Source organism: Rissa tridactyla, chromosome 7 (genome assembly GCF_028500815.1).
Source record: "Rissa tridactyla isolate bRisTri1 chromosome 7, bRisTri1.patW.cur.20221130, whole genome shotgun sequence".
Lineage (NCBI taxonomy): Eukaryota > Metazoa > Chordata > Aves > Charadriiformes > Laridae > Rissa > Rissa tridactyla.
The window spans coordinates 43,232,011-43,251,231 of NC_071472.1; the positions used below are offsets into that span (position 1 = coordinate 43,232,011).

General features: G+C 43.1%; 1 protein-coding gene across 5 annotated transcripts in view; it reads right to left on the reverse strand.

Annotated features, from left to right (window-relative positions):
• The window catches only part of AGAP1 (ArfGAP with GTPase domain, ankyrin repeat and PH domain 1), a 380,161-nt gene that overhangs the window by 118,627 nt on the left and 242,313 nt on the right, over positions 1 to 19,221 (reverse strand). For all 5 annotated transcript variants that reach the window (XM_054209386.1, XM_054209385.1, XM_054209383.1 and 2 more), the window contains one exon: positions 16,894 to 17,062. In XM_054209386.1, coding sequence (XP_054065361.1) covers positions 16,894 to 17,062 — 169 coding nt within the window. The remainder of the gene's footprint in view (positions 1 to 16,893; positions 17,063 to 19,221) is intronic.

Here is a 19,221-nt window from a genome sequence, read left to right on the forward strand (position 1 = left end):
AAGACAACCGTCCTGTGACCAGTTTGGGGCACCAAGGATTTCAGTAGGCCACTCAAACCCAGCTAGGAACTTCTGACAAAAGAGCCTAAATTTTCAAGATGTCAGCTCATTCTGTCCATTTGCCTTCTGGAAAACCCCATCTTCCACAATCCTGCAACCAGTCACGTTTCGTAGAGGTTCGCCACTTGTTACAGGTAGAGCACAAAAGACAGACTGTGCACAGAAAATACATTTATTCCTGAAAACCACTGTTTACACAAGCAACCGGGATGAGACAACTAAGCCAACTCAGAGAGTTTAGAACAGTCTCCCTCTAAATAATATTTCACATAAGTATGTCCCCAAGTGAAGTCAAATACATAGCGATGGGGAGGCAAATAACTACCAGCATTGCAAGACCAAGCAAAAAACTTACTCAGATTTTTTAATCTTAAAACAGTATCATGACACAAAGCACGCACTAGAGGCTTGTTCCATTGACTGCAAATATCATTCCTGTGTCTCGTCCCACAGCAACACACCCTTCACAACTCTAACTGAAGGCCTACAACACAAAAGGTGAGATACAAAGAATAGCCTTTACCCAGTAAACACGAGAAATAATTTTAGTATTTTCATGATTGTTGAGGTCTAGAACAATAAAATGCTGGGAGGTGTGTGCGAGGGGGAGCAATAGGGTCAGGTTTCTCACCATAAAACGGGAGAAGCGTAATCTGGTTGAATAAATTTTTGAGTCAGAACAATTAACATCTTTCCAGAAACTCACGTTTCTCACGGTCTTACTCACAACTCGATACGGGCCAAAGGGTGCTCTACGGTTTTGGTTTCTGAGCACATTTTACTCCTTTCCTACCACAGGACTTGCACATTATAAAGATACAAATATTGCACAATGCTAGTTTCATTCCTCACGGCACGCTTTCCAAAGGTACCCCACAAATCTTCTATGGATTTAATAATACTCTTTGAAAACACACGTAAAGGGAAGGAAACAGACACGATTTTATAAAATACCCTAACACTTCGCATTTCCATTGCACCTTCTACTGATGAGTTCAGAAAAATTAATGAATTAATTTTCAATGCTCCTGTGAGGTTGTTAATTATCTGCTATCATTTCCCCCATTTTTCAGAGGTTAAATGACCCAGGGCCACAAAGGAAGATTGTGGCAGACTTGAAAATAAAACCCAGATCTCCTGACTCCCAGTTCTATCATTATGTCTTTTCCCAGAGCAGCCTTTGGGAAGACAGCAGAGCTTAGTGAACTACTTTGTGTTTATTAGAGTTGGCATAATTGTCCCTTTCTCTCCTCCCCTTTCCCAAGACTAAATCTCGTCTTTAGTCCTTAACACAGATCTGTCACTACAGCATCTGTCCATCTGAGTCTTGAATGCACTTACTCAGTCTCAAGAACTTCTGTTTGGCAATCTCTACTTTGTAGACATGAAATACGTACAGAAAAACTAATTTGCTCAATTATGCAAAGTCTGAGGTGGATTTTGGAACCTTGTTGGGACCTCTCAAGGCAGTGCTTTAGCTACTAGCACATAATTTCTCTCTAATCACCTTCCCTGGGCAACCCTTTTGTCCAAAGGATTCCATATATAGAGCATCATCCACCAAACTGTTGAAAAAAATTACGCCTTGAACAACTGGTCCGCTTCAGGACATTGTGTGCTTGACCCCCATCAACCGAGAGCAATTTGCTAATACCAGTGTTTTAGCACCTTCTGAAGACATATTCCAAAGAAACGTTCAGCAAAGAAATCAGGCCTACGGAAACGAAGGTACAAAGCAGAGGATCAAATTATAGCTCAGTATTTTAAAGTCACAATAGAAAATGGAAACACTAGGTGACAGTATGTATTTTGAGGTCTCATAAGAAATACCTCCTTCGACATGAATTTCTGTGACGCCGCTGATGCTCACTTTGAAACAACCAGCGGGGGTTTCCTCTGGTTTTCACAATCCAGAAAAACTATGAACATTAACAAGTTATTTTGATGATACACCAAATTAAAGGGAGTGGCTGACATGAATGACAGAGCTTAAGACCAAATGGGCTCTAGAAACTTGAGATTCAGGCCAATATAAACACCATGTGGTTCAACAAGGAGAAGTCCTAACCTCTGCTCCTGGGGCAGAACAACCCAGTGTAGTAGCTGACGCTGGGGACTAGTTGGTTGAGTAGCAGCATTTCTGTGAAGAACTCAAGAGTCAACAATGGATGTCACAACGTGTGTTAACACTGTACCCAACACAAACCACAAGCTGAGCACACCATGATGGGCATCTGAAACACTGTACTCAGTTCCGGGTCTCCCACTGCAAGAGGACTGTTGGGAAATGGGAAAAGAGCCAGCAAAGAACCGCCAAGACGGTTAAAGGTCTTATACACATGGCCCATGAGTGCTGAGGGAGCTGGGCTGGTTCAGTCTGGTGAACAGGAGGACAATGGATGATCTAATAGCTGCCTATAGCTACCGGAAGGACATTTGTAAAGATGAGGGAGCCAAAAGCTTTTTAGTTGTAGATGATATAAAACAGCAGCCGCGCTACAGCTTGGCAAGTTCACATGCAGTACTGGAACAGGTGACCAAAAGAGGCTGGGGGACCTTCATTCTCTCACATTTCCAAAGCTTAGCTACACAAAGACACAGCTGAACTTACCCAACGCTGGTGACAATCCTGCTTCTTCAAGCAGGAGGGTGGCACAGATGATCTCCAGAGGTCCCCTTCAACCAACGTTTCCAGGGGTGTCCGAATTACTAAACAGGCTTTCTCTTTTTCCTTCCATCCCAAAGGAAAACAAGACAACCTTTCTGAGCTCAGAAGCTGCTCCGCATTCCCATTTGATTCCAACCATTTTCAACAATTTGCACTTTGACACATCTTAAGCAGCAAAATGGCTGCAGTCCCTTTGACTGCAACATGAGTTGCACCCACAGGATAAGAGATACCTACAGGTCCTTTAGATCTGCATTGTTTTTAGAAGAACTTACAGAAAAGTTACCAACTTTTTTCTGGTCTTGTTTCTGATTTTGCTTATTAGCCTTTAACTTCGCAGATCAACTTTACAAAATCAAACTTACAGGTGACAATTACACAGCAGATTAATCCAAACTCTTTTGTTTTGCTTTGTTTGTGCTGTGGAATCTTTTTGGGCATCCTAAGATTGTTAGTGGTAAACGGTTTTGGAAACAATTATTTTTTTCACAAGGACCTAACCCTGCCAAGACTCAAGAGCAAAGCCACAAAAGCGCACTTTTAGCCCGTAGCCATCTTTCACACTGCACCTAGTAAAGTGGGAAGCTACACATGATGAACTCCTGCAAGAGCGTCTTCATCACAAAGATCACGAAGGAGAAAACTGGTACATGAAAGCGGAGATGGAGCATTTCCTAGGTATCATGGGAAAACAGAAACAATTACTGGACACCTTCACCTGGATGACATATCCCCATTACTCTGTGCCAGGTTGCTGAATTACAGAGAGCAGCGATATTTGTGTGTTGCCACCTTCCACCTAGTTCACAAATTTTTGAACAAAAGTCTCCGGTCACATTCTAACCGTGATGCAAAATGAAAAATTTAATAGGACGCCCAACATAATACCAAGAGTTCTACATCACCATGTCAGCACCAAAAGCTTTACGTTCACCTTAGTGCCATTATTCAGAAACTCCACACCCCCCGTTATGACATCAGGCTGTTGAGGAAGTGATTTATTCAGCAAATCAAATAGGAATTTTTCTTTCACTTCACATTTCTGAAAGGCATGGGCTGCCAGCAACAAACAGGTGCCAAGTCCCGTCGTCTAGTACTTTACTGATGAATGAGGCAACCCAGCTCCCCTCTGTCTTTTATACTGCCATAGTTTGGCAACTCCGCTACCTGCAACCCTTGTGATAACATTCATCCAAGGTTAAATTCCACTTTGTTCACGTGCTGTATGATTTTCATGATATATCAGACCACGCAAGCCAGAACTCATGGGTAGACATCAGAAGGGCTGGACTACAGAAAGCAGTGTGCCCTTTCCTCTCCCCCTCCTGAACGTGTTCTGCTCTAGCACAAACTTGTTACTTACCACCTTATTTGAAAATTATTTCCCAACCCATCGCTCATTTTTCAGTCGCACGTGTTCCATTCAGGACATGTATTCCACCACCCCAGTAGGCGCTAATGCTGTCACAGCAAAACAAGGACCGCTGGAAGTCAGTTGCTGTCCTTGCACACTTTGTACACTGCACAAAGCTTCTACAAAACAGTCCTGTATTTTTTTCCCCCAGCTATAACAGGCAAACCTCAACGCAAACCTCCACAAAGCAACTGTCCTTTATTTTTGCTCAAGGATAAAGCCTCAACAGCAGAAATCACCTCGGCCTGTAGCAGACAAGCAAGAGAGAGTTAAAAAGAGGAGGCCGGCAATACTCATCGAAAAGTCAGCCCTGCGTGTTGGGTTGTGATGCCTTGATGCGTTCTGCATCCGTTGCCTCCCCCATGTGAACATGTATACGTACATACGTGTATATATATCTCTATATCGATATATATCTCAACATTAACAAGAAATCCATGGTCAGCTACCTGGCCCATTCTGGAGCTGTGAAAGAGCGCCTCTTCAAATACATCATATATGCATCAGCTGGTTGCTTAAGTTGATTAGCAGGGGGCAGTTAAATTACTATGCTAATCCATGTATTCTCAGCACTGTTTCCTTGATATGGATATGTGTATATGCTTACTGGGAAGCCTTGATTAGTTCAAGCTTCAATGTGTCAAAGGCTCCAGATTCTTTCCAAAGAATAATTTTAGCTGTACTCACATCCCTAAAGTGTGGGAGCTGATTTGAAAAGGTACTTACCTCTACCATATGCTATTTTTCTTTAAACAATTTGCATTTCAAAGAGAATATGGCATTTATATTTGAATGAATATCAGTATGTTGCCAGAACCGGTCTCAAATGAGCAAAAAAAGATGCTGGTCTCCTATTGAACAAAAATGTTTTCATCTACCAAAGGAGCATCAAAGGAAGAGTTCCTCTTTCTAGCTCTAGACAGCTTTATTAAAACTGTCTTTTCTGATATTATAAAATACCCCGTTATGATCGCGCTTACAAAACGTTCAAACAATTAAGCTTTACAAAAACCATCCAAATTAAGATTCAAGGTAATTTCCAGGTTTGGTCAACGCTCAGCAGAAGAGCCTTTGAGAAAAGTGAGCACACTCCCACAAAGTCCAATTTATATCTCCATCTATTCAGTGTAAATAGCCACCGGCAGCAAAGAGCAAGTAAAGACAAGAGACTCGTCACAAGAGGAATTAAGCAGAGGAGCGCGGGTCTGCGTGGATGGATGGAGATATGCATTAAGAGGCTGACAGAAACACACGCGCTGGGGGCAGAACGTGTCTCCCCTTCCTACGCGCAGAGGGACTCTCTCTGCTCTTCAGACTCAGTTGTTTCAGATTTACAAAACAGCATGCCAAAAACGCCAGGCCAGATTACAATACTTGGAAACATTATAAAAACAACCAAGATTTATACAAACACAGGACCATACAAGACTGTAAGCGCGCACCTAGTCAGTAAAACCCAAAAGATAAAGAATCTGTGCATTATGAAAGTTTTAATAAAATATGCAATAAATAAAGTGCAACAGAAATGTTATCTTACATGTACGCAGTAACCCGCCCAACCAAAATAATAAACTATTTAGGGTTTTTGTCATGTTACTCTTGCAGCAGAAGAGTAGGGTGGACAGCATTTTAGCAATTCCTCTTTTGCTGTATTTTAACTTAACAAAAATAATACAGCGCCTCATCACTGGGCAGCAGAGGCTATTTTAGCAGACGCATCGCCTCAACCTAAGCTTTCACCAATGATGGTACCCACTAATTACAAATGCAGAATGAATATAAATCACAGCTATACCCTAAAAAGTGAGATACAAGTGACTTAAATCCATGGAGGTGGTCTCCGTTTCCTGCTGCAGAGAGAGCTGTGATTTTTCCCAAACAAATCGGTTACAAGAAGTTTTATATTCAGGAGTGCAACTAATATAGTGTTGAATTTATGAGACAAGGAGACACTGCAAGAGTCGTGAAGCAGAACTATATTTTTCCATGAAGCAGCAGCGTATGACACCCGCAGAGAGCGACTGCACAGAAGCACAGAAAGACCGAATCAGATGAACTACAGCCTACCGCTCTGCTTTCACCACGGCCACGTTTTATTTGTGTTAGGCTCTTCATGTTCACGACAAGTTTCTCTTCCAAAAAAAGAAATAAACCTCTGAAGGCCAGAGGGCTGCGCTCACCAGCTGTTAGAACTAATGAAAAATGCATTAGAGTTGTGGGTCAGGAAATCCTGACTCTTGATATCAGAGGGTTAATTGTTTCAAATCATGTTGGGTCAATTTCTGTTGCTGGAATACTGCCTATTCTTGAAATGCCCTCTAATTCAGCAAAAGGCACTGTTAGATCGGCTGTTGGTCGCCTGCTCAAAACCCATACCCAGCCCCAATCCCTGAAGTTCCTTCAGACATTAGGGTGCAAAAGGAAAGTGAAAAAGGCCACTTTGGTAGCTGCAAAAAGCCAACAAGCGTTCTCTTCCCCGTTCTTCAATTCTGCATTACGTTTATGAATTAATTCCCAGAGTCGTGCAGAAATCTTCCCAGTGGACGAAACTTTCCTAAGAAGTGGATAACCACCCAAGCAGTGCCACTTGCTGCCTTCTGCTTTGCCAATATGAATGTTGGGACAACTCCTGCTTTAGCTGAGGAAAATTTAGGAACGGCACTTCTGGGTTCCGTCAGTGTTCTGCTTCAGATCCCAGCATCCATCTTTTACAGATGCATCCCCCTTCCCTTGCCAACTCTGGAGATCACGCCCTGCATTGAAACGTGGGAAAACTGCTACTAGCAGCTCCTTGCTTCTCCAAGTGAGTAACGTCTGCATGGGAAAGGAAGGTACTGCCCAGGTCTCAGGGCACTGTCTGGCCACATTCTTGGGAAGATGAGCTGTGGGACCAGGTCTGGAGAGCTCCAACTTCCATAACCAGGTTCTTGTATGCTTTTGTTAACAGGGGAAAACCTACTACAGTATTACTACGGATTCTGTTTCGATCTGACAGCAGTGTGCAAATAGCACATCATTCCTGCCTTGGGCTTATCAGGGACCTGAATAACTTGAGGTTACTTGTACATGGAACAAGAAAGAGTGAGACAACAGTCTCTTTCCAAAACACACCGATTCCAGTATTGCAACTCTCCTTCAATACACTGACAATCATTTTCAATACTGTAGCAGACAACTCGCTTTGGGTTTAACTGATTTTTATGTTTTTCTTCAGAAGCATTTATTATCTGAACAAATTTCCTGAAGATAAGCAGCTATTAATGGAGGAAGACCTTCCATCTCGCAGCCTGGCAGGGCAGCCTCTGCGAACCGGGCGTGATTAGTAGTGTACAAAGCGAGAAGGGTCAATACTAATGAACAAACAAGGCAATGCCAAGAAATATCCTGGCAGTGAAGGACACGGTGCTGGGAGTATAACAAGAAAAGCTATTATTCTCAGAGCGGGCCAAACCAACACAGCAAGTGTGGAGGAAAATCAAGTCATCAGAGGAGACATCTCTCCCAAAAGAAAGTTAAACCCAAGATCTTCACCAAGGGCTTCTGCTCCAGATCCTGGACTATTTATTCTGCTGGGATCAAAGCATGCTTTCCTTTCCCAGTAGGCATATTACTATTTTTCCAGCAGTTTTAACAAATAACAGCAATAAATAATGTATCCTCCACCTTCTGGCCAAGACCTCATTGAGGTTACCTGCTTGTTGAGGGACTGCATCTTTAAGACCCAGAGGTGACCATTTTACACCGGCAAATGCTTTACTTTGTCCTGTTGTTATTTGGCTATGAATCCTATTAACAGTTGTGAATTTAGCTTTGCAAAAAAAATAACAGTGCAAAATCAACTAATTCCGTGGTATTATGCCGCTCGCATGTCAAGCAATGCATGTGTAGGGGCCTGAGGCAAAAGATATAAAATGCTTCCTAATCCCTTTGACTGTCTGTGGAAGTTAATATGAAATTGGAAAGAGGGTGGGGGGGGGGGAGGGTCTTACCTGTGCGCTGGATCCACAACAAAACCCGGTAAGATTAACCAACCTAACTTTGGGAGCGTTCCGCCAGCTGACAAACCTCCCCAAACCCTGCGAGCTGCAACCAGAGCCTCTTCGGGATGGGGCAGGACGACTGCCGGCATTCAAACATCCTCCAGACTCTTAAGAAAATGGAACAAAGAAACTTTATTTTTGAAAAAGACACAATAGATACGAATGCGAGATGACTTTTTTTTTTTAATAGCTATTGCCACTGTAACAGCAGCTAAGTGAATGCATGTCTGCAGTGTGAGCAGTTTTGATAAACAGCCTCTGCGGGCCACACAACGGGGATAATGTATCCTTAAGTACTGCCAATGAGCTGCCATTCTGCACAGCCAATTACTTCTGTGCGTCTGTCACTCAAAGGAAAAATGACTGAGCCCATTAGATCAAACCTTTGTCACTGTTCCTAATGCACTCTTAGGCCTCATTAATCTGAGGGAGCAGCAACACAGCCGCCGGTGCCTCATTGCCTCCCCCACAACAGGCCCACGTGAATCTTCTCATCTCTCCCCCAAGTGCACCACGTTAATCAAGCTCTCCTTATTACCCCGGTCCCTGTCACGGCGGAGAGCGCTCTCTCTCTTAAATGCTCTCATTATGGTCCATCTTTAGAGCCGGCTGAGTGGGGAGAAAAAAAAAAAAAAAAAAAGAGGGGAAAAAAAAAAAGAAAAAAAGAGCCAGAGAAAGAGAAGAGGAAAAAGCAAGTCCGATCACATTAATATTCATGACAATAATTAGTATTCTAGGTCACTGAATATTCATGCTATTAGTTTGGTTTTTTATGGGTTTGCTGGATGTCCTGATTGCTGGAGTGTGGAGGAAAACAGCATGGTTGGGACTTTAGATGTCAACGGCAGTTCAATACTCAAAACACATTTGTGAATTTTTTTTCCCTTTTGGTAAATCAGCTTCAACCCTCCTGATGGCTTTAATATTTTAAAATCACTGGGGGAAAAAGAACGAGCAATTTTGCAAAGGTCTTCACATCCAACCGGTTAGTATAACAACGTGTAACCGTCAAAACTCGGCGAGATCGCATCGGGTGGACAAGACAGATCTGTGATTTTATTCAGGATACGGCGCAACGCAGGCATGAAAATCAACCCGAGTGAAACAGGCACAGGCTGAGCAGCAACGACTGCATCTCGTCCGGCATCTACAGTCATCTGCCTGAAGCTTCACAACACATTTCTAACCCTTTATCTACCCTAATCGTCACTAGAGATGGGCACCATTTGCCCACTGTTAAGAAAGAATCATAAGACAGTTCATTGTTTCCTTCTTTCCCTAAAGAGAACATCAAGCAAACTCTTTTTTTCCCTTTCAATATTTAACAAATGCAGGGTTTTTTTATCAAATATTTATTTCATTAGCACTAATATTTGCCTTGCTCCTTTTTTCTCCAATACTAAGGAATATAGGGTACTAACAGTGTAAGTTTATTTCTCTCTAGTTATGGAAAGGGCAAATTCTGCTCCAAAGGAACTGGAGAAGACTACTTTGAGGGATCACCCTCTAGTGGGATGAAAGGAAGATCTCCCAACATGCTTAAAATTGGGCTTTTTTTTTTCCCCCCTTCAAAACGAGCAAACTGACAACTTCTTCCGTTCGGTACAGCTGTATATCACTGAACTAACAGCAAACCCAACCAAATGGAAAATTGACTTGGGTGATTAATGACAAAAGTAAGTCACAAACTTGCGTTTGTGATCTGTGGCAAAACCGTAAACCCCACACTCAAGTCGAAGCATGGAAAATGCTTCCTGTTAAGTCAAGTCACCTCACGTACCACATCAGGCTACAAAATTAGTAGCAAGTAACTACCAACTACGAACTTCTGGCCTCGTGGGAGCTCCACCAGATAAAATATGGCACTGTCAAGTCACACACTGCTCCGGTACGCAACCTCAGTCACCTATGAAGGAGGAGTTCAGAGCAGATTCAAGAATTTAGGACTCAGTTCTGCATTTCTTTGCGAAGGCACCCAAGATCTATAGGCTTTGGAGCAATTGCCTACGCTAGCAAGCTCTTGGCTTGCTACACGTTTTTACTGATTGTCAGCCTGATCATAACATCTAAATCCTCACAGTAACCTCCAATTAAAAAAAGATTATGACATGATCTATACAAATATCGATGGATTCAGTCTAGTTTGGATCTAGACTTGAATTGACAATGCATCACAACAGAGGAGTGATCCCACCCGCGGGTTTCCATCAGTGTTTCCCCTCCTGCGCACGACACGCCGCACTTCGGAGGGTGCTGGCCCTCAGTACCGCACTCTGCGGCTGTTAATTTAGATACTGCCGAAAATGGCTACCCAATGTGACAGGTAGGGCTGTAGATGTAAGGTAGGCTTAAAAGGTAAAAAAACCAATGCAATGGTTTAAGAACAGAATTATTAGACAGGTACTAGAATCTAAAGACACCGTGTCAGAAATCTTACTTTGAAGGTATACCCGTCTAATTGAAACATCAACTCTCTACCTTTTTAAAAGGAAAACCTGGAAGACAGTCCATTCCAACTCAGCCTGATTCTGAGCACTTCAGTGTAAAATAAGATTACTTAACGACCACTGTGTTGATTTGATAGATGATCACAATTAATAACAGATAGAAAACTCACATTTATAAAAATGTGAAGATGCGATTCTTATAACATGTCTGAAGTGTCACACAGAGTTAGTGGATAACAACCTTTAGCATACTTAACGATGGCTATGTAGCTAACACATTTTAGGATACTTCACATACTGTACAGTCACTATTGTAAGTAAATTTAATAGCACCAAATTATTTAAATGAAGTGTTAATCAGGAAACAATTTCTCTCTACACTATAAGCTATCTTTAGATGTGAACTTTCTACATCAGTGGCTCTTGCTGCAGCTCAGGCTTTGGGTTGTTTGTAGAGGAGAAGAAATAAATGACTCCTGGGAGAGATTTCAGGAATAAGTTCACCTTCAGGTCACCGGCTCATATCCAACCCAACTCGGGAGTAATTGAAACCCGGACCCACTCCTGCTCCAAAGTCAGCAAGAACTGAGTCAGCTTCTAAAAGGCGCAGAGACTTGGCCAGTGGCTGATTTACAGGACTGCTGGCCCTTACAACATTGTCGCAATAGGCTACCAACTATTAGATAAAGTTGGAACCAAGCAAGTCCACAAGTTACCCTTCTCTGAAGTACTTCCAAGTGAGACAGATCAACAGAATGATGTTCACCGCCATGTAAATTTGATTTAAATTTACGTTACTCAAGCATCATGCAACAACTTTGATTTCAGATAACACAAAAGCAACATAGCTGCAGATTAAAGGGAACGAACTTCCATTTACCCCAACCAGAGGTTGCTACCGAGTTAGCGCACTAGTACGAGCACCCTTCATAAAGCCACAAAGATCTGTTATTTAAAGCCTTCACAGAACAAAACCAAAACAACCCCCCCACCCCTCTGTATTGCCTGGGAGAAGCAGCCACATGGAATCCCAGTTCTTATGTGATAAACCCCAAACTGCACCTCCGAGAACCTAAAAAAGCCCAGAGACCAGCTTTCACTTTTGAAGTGTCATGGCAAAACTTCTAGGGAGAGAAAAACCAACCTCTTTCCAGGCAGGGTGTCTGTCTTTGCAAAAGAAGAACCAGCTTTACCTTCTACTTGTTTGTCTGTTTTCTGACAGGGCACAGAAAATACTCCTCTCTCACACGGCTGTTTCACTTCTAGCTTGGTTCCTGTCCTACCACGACTATACACATCAAGGGAAAAGTCTTTTTTCCCAGCTCTTGCGCCCACGTGTAAACCGAGCAGGAAAGAGTCACCTTGGGTTTTTTTCTTCATAAATTCTCATATAGGTCTTTTTATTATTATTTATTTTTAACACCTCTGAAATGGAAACTCCCAAGAAGGACTGGAACTTCTTGGCTTTTGTTCTTAAGATGATTATTTCCCAAAGATGTCCGCTTCCAGCTGTTTGGGATGTAAACCCATTTACAGATTGGCATAGCTGTCACTGAGAGATGGTTATTAGGTGTCGGCTTACCAAACAGCCTTTAAAAACAGAAAAACAATCTTGTTCAGACAAGGAGGAGTGCCACAAAGCACGTCTAAATTCAACGCCCTGGGAACGACAGGCTTTTAAACTTTTCCTTCTGCATGTGACATCTACATCCATTTGATCTAACAGACAAAACTTTCACTTAACCGTTTGCCTGTTATAAATCATATTACCAAATAACTGAGTATACTCCTCTTGAATTCAGGACATCTCCTTAATTAGCCTAATTCCTTCTATTCTTCTCATAGCAACACTACGGGAAGTGCCTTGGGCAAGATCTTTACAGGGCTTAAACGTGCAGGAGAAAGACACTGAACGTGTTTGATGCAAGTGATCACTTAGGTCCAAGAAGGCCTTAGACAGGGAAGCTGATGAGGAGGCGGTAGGGCTCAAGCTGCCCTATTGCCTCACAGAACGCAGTGGGGATTGGAAGAGATGAACGAAGCTCTGAGCTCTCTTACGTGTGTAGTGTTATGTCTTCTAGCAGCAAGCACTGCCTCGCGGAGACACGAGGCACCAGTGATCATCCCTGCAGAAATCAAGTGGGAGCTAGCAGATCAAAGCTATCCCCGAAGCATCTCTCGGGAGATGACTGCTCCTACTCCCTGAGCCAAGCCATCCCAAATCTGCCCCCATGCTGTCCCTCACACCTACGCCGCAGGGTGCCAATCTCTGAGACAGCATCCTCATGGCATGTATTTTACGTCCCACCAGTTGACAGGCAAGAGCCTTTGCCTTTACCTCCTTATCAGACCAGATGATGCGCTGGCACCTACCCAAAATACAAGAAATTCCACTAAGAGACAGAGAAATCTGCTGGGCACTCCTGAAAGACTGAACTTAAAACACAGAATCATCGAATGGTTAGAGTTGGAAGGGACCTTAGAGACCACTTAGTTCCAACCCCCTGCCATGGCCAGGGACACCTCCCGCGTGTCAGTTAGAGGCAATCAGACAGACATCGAGTACATGTATTTATGGGCAAAGTTGGCACCGAAATCCATATTTAAGGGGCATTTCCTGAACAGTGTTTAATAATAGACCACTGATGACTTCAAATGGATAGCACTATTTGACAACACAAAATGCATTGACTTTTTTTGTTTCATGTTTGAATGAAAATAAGTTCAGACATTTCTAGGAACACAAGTTAGTGGAAAATGGGTAATCTCAGCCGAGAAATGCTTTTAGTGGGCCTGTGCTATCACCATGTATAAGCAAAGACAACAATTCTATTTCCAGAGGCAATCTTAAGCATGACGTTTTAATTCAGCTGTGGTATTCTTTTAGTATCTTAGCTTTTTCACTAAATTGTATGCAATTTCATAACAGCAGAAGGAAAATGAGTCTGTTCCTGACCACATCAAACAATTAAATTAAATACCGCCCTCATTCCTAAGCATGGAGAATATTACTGCAGGTACCAAGTCTGCACTGGCAAGAAGCACGGAAGAACAGAAACCACCACTGTTTTGAGTAAGAGATAACGTGTGAAGCAGTAAGAATGTAGTGTATTTGCATGCTTAAAAATAAAAATAACAAGCGCTGATTTTTCCTGTGCTTGGTCCAAATCTCCTCCATACAGTGGGTCCGTGTACAGAAACGTCCCAATGAAAACATAGTAACAGACAATTTCAGCCTTGCGATCAATTTTAAAGCATTGCTCAAGATGAAGACATTTCGCCAGCGCTAACAACAGAAAAAAAAAAGCTCTGGGACAGCACCACAGACTGCAAGGGATAATTTCCAAATGTTTTTAGTTGCATGACAGGCGACTGCAGAGATACCCGAAGTCCTCCCGGCACTCCACAAGCTGAGCGCTGAGTCCCTACGGGTCTCCCATCCAACAGAACCTGCGACCTTCTGCCTAAAATCCACTGGCAATATACTTCGACCACATGAAAGCTCAGACTGACAAGCCAGACACAGCTTGTGACAATATCTTTTCTAAAATATTAGGGGAGTATTAGTAGCTCTTCAGTTCTACCTGACCACAAGAGTATTGAGAGTGATGCATGGACTGATGCACAGCTGAGCTGCTGACAGTTATTTCCCAGACTCAGTCTGTCCTACTACTATTTTTTTCATTTTTCTTTTTTTTTTTAATTTTTTTTTAAAGTAATGCTTTAGTGATTAGCAGTTCCTTCTTTTATTTGTTTTTAACTGAGTAACCACTGGTTGGATCAACCAGCTTTCTAAAAAAAGCTCCTCCGTCCTGCTGCTGCCGGTCATTCTGTCCACTAACGCGATACCGGACAGACCTCAAATGTGGCCTTTTAAGTAAGAAAGAGTTAATGAAGGCAGCTTCTTCAGAAGAAACAAATTCTGTGCAGAAAAACCCCAAAGAATAGCTGATAATGCATTGAATGTACCAACCTGAATTCCAGAAGCAAAGGAAAATACCACAGCGGGCCTCGCGTGCTGCGTATGCATCTGAACTAATGAAATACAACCTTACAGAGACGTGCGTGTCCTCACTGACCCTCCCCTCACGCCAAAACCTTAGCCATCCCCCTTCTATATCCTCTGACACCCAAGGTGGGCACCAGAGAGCGGGTAGCGCAGTACAAACAGGTTGGCCGGCTGCAGTGCAGGACATAAAGCTGTTCAGTCCAGCCTGTCTTCACCTGCTCCCCCCAGCAAGTTATGAAGATGCTTCAAATCTGTTCTGCTTCCAGCCAGCTGTAGGGGTAACATAATTAAGACATCAATCCTTGCTTTATCTATGGGAGGAGTGCCATGCAAAGATAAGCAGGTCAAGAACTTGCTTAAAATTAATGAAGGATCAGCGTAGCGTCCCAGCTGCAAGAGAGGGAAAATGAAGGTATTCAAGTGGGCAATGACAGAGAAATCAGGTAAAACTTCCCTTGGATACAACTCTTTTATACAGTAGAGGGCATTAATTACTTTAAGACTTAACCACAGTAGATCTCTTAAGCTGTGCTAACCAGACATCAACAACAGAAGTCTTTCAGTATTTCTAGGCAACACGATAAAGACGCCAAGAGAGAGGACAGAATCTCCAACTGCTCCCACCATGCTATTTGAAAAACGCCATCTAAAAGTAGAGCTGTTTTCCAGCATTTGCACTTTCTAGCACAATTAGCTTTTCTCTTTTAAAACAACCGCTGTGCAATAAAACCTTGGGCTAGCCAGGATACCTGGCAATCTAAGCCTATGCCAAAACCTGTACATTCCATGCTATGAACTTTATATTACTATATTATTATGTACCTCTGAATATCTTTTCAGAAAGGTACTTCTCTGGAGCAATCAAGTAATTTTTGCCTATGTTCAAATGTCTTAAAGCAGAAATCTCTTACTTAAGTGTCTTACTGCTGGTTTATTGACTCAGTTCAGCACTTTTCTTCCCTGTATTACAGAATAGGTTGAAAACCAAAACCACTGTCTGCGCCTGGTCATCTAAATTAAATAGCAAAGTGGAAAAAACCAACCATGAATAATTTTCTCCTACGAGCTCTTCCAGTGACAATGCCAGCTCTATGCCTCTCGAGGGGTAGGTTACAACTTGAAAAAGAGTCTGATAAAATCATAGTTTCAGACATTTCAGGTCCCCAGCCAACCTAATATAACGTGCCACACAAGACCTCCAAGGACGTCTGCTCACTGGCACCACTGTAAAGCCAAAAGGTGCTTTTTTTTTTTTTCTTTCTTTTTTCTTCTTTCAAACGTTGAACTCAACGAGCAGCATCCGCAGCTGGAAGGAAAATCCTTCTCCCTCTTCCCCTAACACAGGGGATTGCACATCGCAAAAACACAGGGAATTACATCTTGACTCGAAGCATAAGAAAACTGTTGCCAGCCAAGAGAAGGCTCTTGAATAGCAGGGTGACCCGAGTTCCTTCTTGTGGTCACTCATCCTGCCTCTGTATTGCGTACTGCACAGGAACAAAAGTCTGTTTGGATGGTTTTGTTGGCACATGCTGGAAGTGTCTATGCTGCTCATAAACGCAAAGACACTCGGCACTTTATGGATGTCATCCCAAACATGCTGACAAAACTTCCATACCAACACTATACCATTATGAGGTTTGTATAAGCTGTGCGTTTTACAAGATAAATGGTCTTCGATGTTCTTCCTTAATGCAATTTTTAAAATCCACTTAGCTGTATGGACAACTACTTCAGCAAACAATAAACTTCTTTGTTTAGAGCTCACAAGGAGCTATAAACGACTTCCATAAATGAACTAAAATAGCTTTCTACAGAAGAATCTTGCTGTTGGAAAGTTCAAAATTATGCTTCCTTCTAAAGGTGGAAAGAAGTGCTGTGGATCCCACCAGGAAGCCACAAAAAGCCCTTTCAAATGATACATCTCCTGTTTTTCCAAAGCATTAGATCTAACAGATGAGTCGTAAGGCAGCATCAATTCTTCACATATGTTAATTTCTGTGAAATTACGTAAGGTTTTGGCAAGTATAAGGCCGCAAATATAAAAAGACAGACATTGAAGGTTACTCAGAAACTTAGAATCTCTCATGGAGGACAGATCAGCAGTTAGGGCTTAAAAAGTTACACATCAGTGGTTATTTGGATTTGTAAATTATTAATAGATGTCATCCCCATCCCAGCAGTACATGACAACTACCTACAGACACTAGAAACGTCGTCTTTCCCTTTTTTTCCCTAGCATGGTATTCTCTTACCTGAATTGGGCGAGATGTGTAAACTGCTCATGTCCTTGGAGAGGCCGTTTGTTTTGGGGCTGGAAATGGGTGCACAAGCTGACGTAGCTCGGGGTGGCCTCTTCCCGGGGACTTTCACAGTGGTTCTCAGCAAGTCGATTTCTTTGCCGTGAACGTTCTGCATATAGTCCTGGTGAGAGGGAAAAAAAAACCAAACCGAAACCCAACATCAAACAGTAGTTCTGTAAGCAATAGAACTATTGAAACCTGGTTTCATAAGACTCTTGCCCGACATCATCTGCCAGCACCCACTACGTGGTTTTCCCCATCCTTCCATTTTCTTGATAATCCCTTCCACACCTCTCGCTACAAATACTCCCAAAAGTCTGGAGCTTTCTAATATCAGTTAGTTTCCAGTTCTAATACCAGTAGTTTCCAACTACCAGTTGAGTAAGAGGCAATTCTTAATGTGGCTGGTTCTGAGCCAGATCACAGAATGGTCAGGGCTGGAAGGGACCTCTGCAGATCACTCAGTCCAACCCCCTGCCAGAGCAGGGTCACCCAGAGCAGGTGGCACAGGAACGCGTCCAGGCGGGTTTGGAATGTCTCCAGAGACAGAGACTCCACCACCTCTCTGGGCAGCCTGTGCCAGGGCTCTGCCACCCTCACAGGAAAGAAGTTCCTCCTCATGTTTAGGTGGAACTTCCTATGTTCAAGTTTGTGCCCATTACCTCTTGTCCTGTTGCCGGGCACCACTGAAAAGAGCCTGGCCCCATCCTCCTGACACCCACCCTTTCAGTATTTATAAGCATTGATAAGGTCCCCCCTCAGCAGTCTTTTTTCCATACTGAAGAGACCCAAATCCCCCAGCCTTTCCTCATAAGAGAGGTGTTCCAGTACCCTAACCACCTTCGTAGCCCTTGCAGGAGTAGGGTAGCAGTTCACCAGGGAGGAGGTCCCAAACAGAAGGAGAAGACAAGGCTGACTGTCCCTCGTGAGCACCTATGGCTTCTCCCTGCCCATGTTTTATGCACTTACCTCTTTCTCCCTCAAATTTGGCTGAAACTGGTCAGCTGGCACAAAAGTTATGAAAGGCCACTGACTGGTTAAGGTTTCTGCAATTACAACATTGTTTCCTTAGAACATGATCCTTCATGTTTGATTCAGACTGGACGTTAGGAAGAAGTTCTTCACCATGAGGGTGGTGAGACACGGGAACAGGTTGCCCAGAGAGGTGCTGGAAGCCCCATCCCTGGAAGTTTTTAAGGCCAGGCTGGACGGGGCTCTGAGCGACCTGATCTAGTGGGAGGTGTCTCTGCCCATGGCAGGGGGGTTGGAACTAGATGACCTTTAAAGATCCCTTCAAACCCGAACCATTCTATAACTCTATGATTCCTCCAGTCACAGAAAAATTCACAGAAGGAAACAAATTTATGCAAATTGTGTCTGATTAGAGTAAACACACTAAAAGCTGTAAGACAGAAGTGGAAAAGACTTTTCCTAATTCTTGTTTGGAAAGCCCACAAAGAGAAAATGAGCAGACAACCCCAGTCAGCCATGGAAAGACAGCGAGTGGTCAGCTGGCTGGAGCCAAGCCACTGCTTCCCGAGAAATCCATGAGAAATTCCTCAAACTGTAAATAGCTTCTGGAAAAACAGGCTCTTGAGATTCTGCTTTCCAGCTTCAAAGGCATTCCCTAGATTGTCTGTGGGCTTCTCCAGATGACAACAGAAAAGCAAATAGACATGGATGTCTTTATCAGAGGGCAAATAACAACTCATTAAGGCGAGACAGCCACTGAGGCTGCAATCCTGGGGTGCATCAGAAGAAATATCTCCAGTAGCGACGGCGAATGTTAAAGCCAGTACACAAAACACCAAAGTTGTCATCTCCTGGTACACATGATTGTGGTTACTCATGTGCCAGAAAAAAAAAAAATTGAAACTATGAGGATGCTAAAAGAAATGAACAGACTATATTTTATGAGAAGACGTGCAAGGCGGGTACCAGAGGACAGCAAAATAAAGAGTGAAAAGAGGTAAGAGCGCTACACAAAAATACACCTGGGTATACGTAGCCCAAGAGGAAAACAGCAATTTGAACTAAAGACTGGGCGAGATCTGGGCTTAAACTGTTGAGTTAAGCGGGAAACCAAGGGAATGGTATTCTTGAGCCATCTTCTATGCGGAGCAGCTGGGGCACAATATCTAGTTGCTTTTCAGATAGAACTTGACCAACTTAAGAGAGGCCTGGGTGATGCTGTGGATGTCTGCAGGAGCAAAGACTGCCAGCCAAGACATAACTCCCAGTTGCCCAAGCGTCCAGGGCAAGATTTAGCCAGGTTACAAG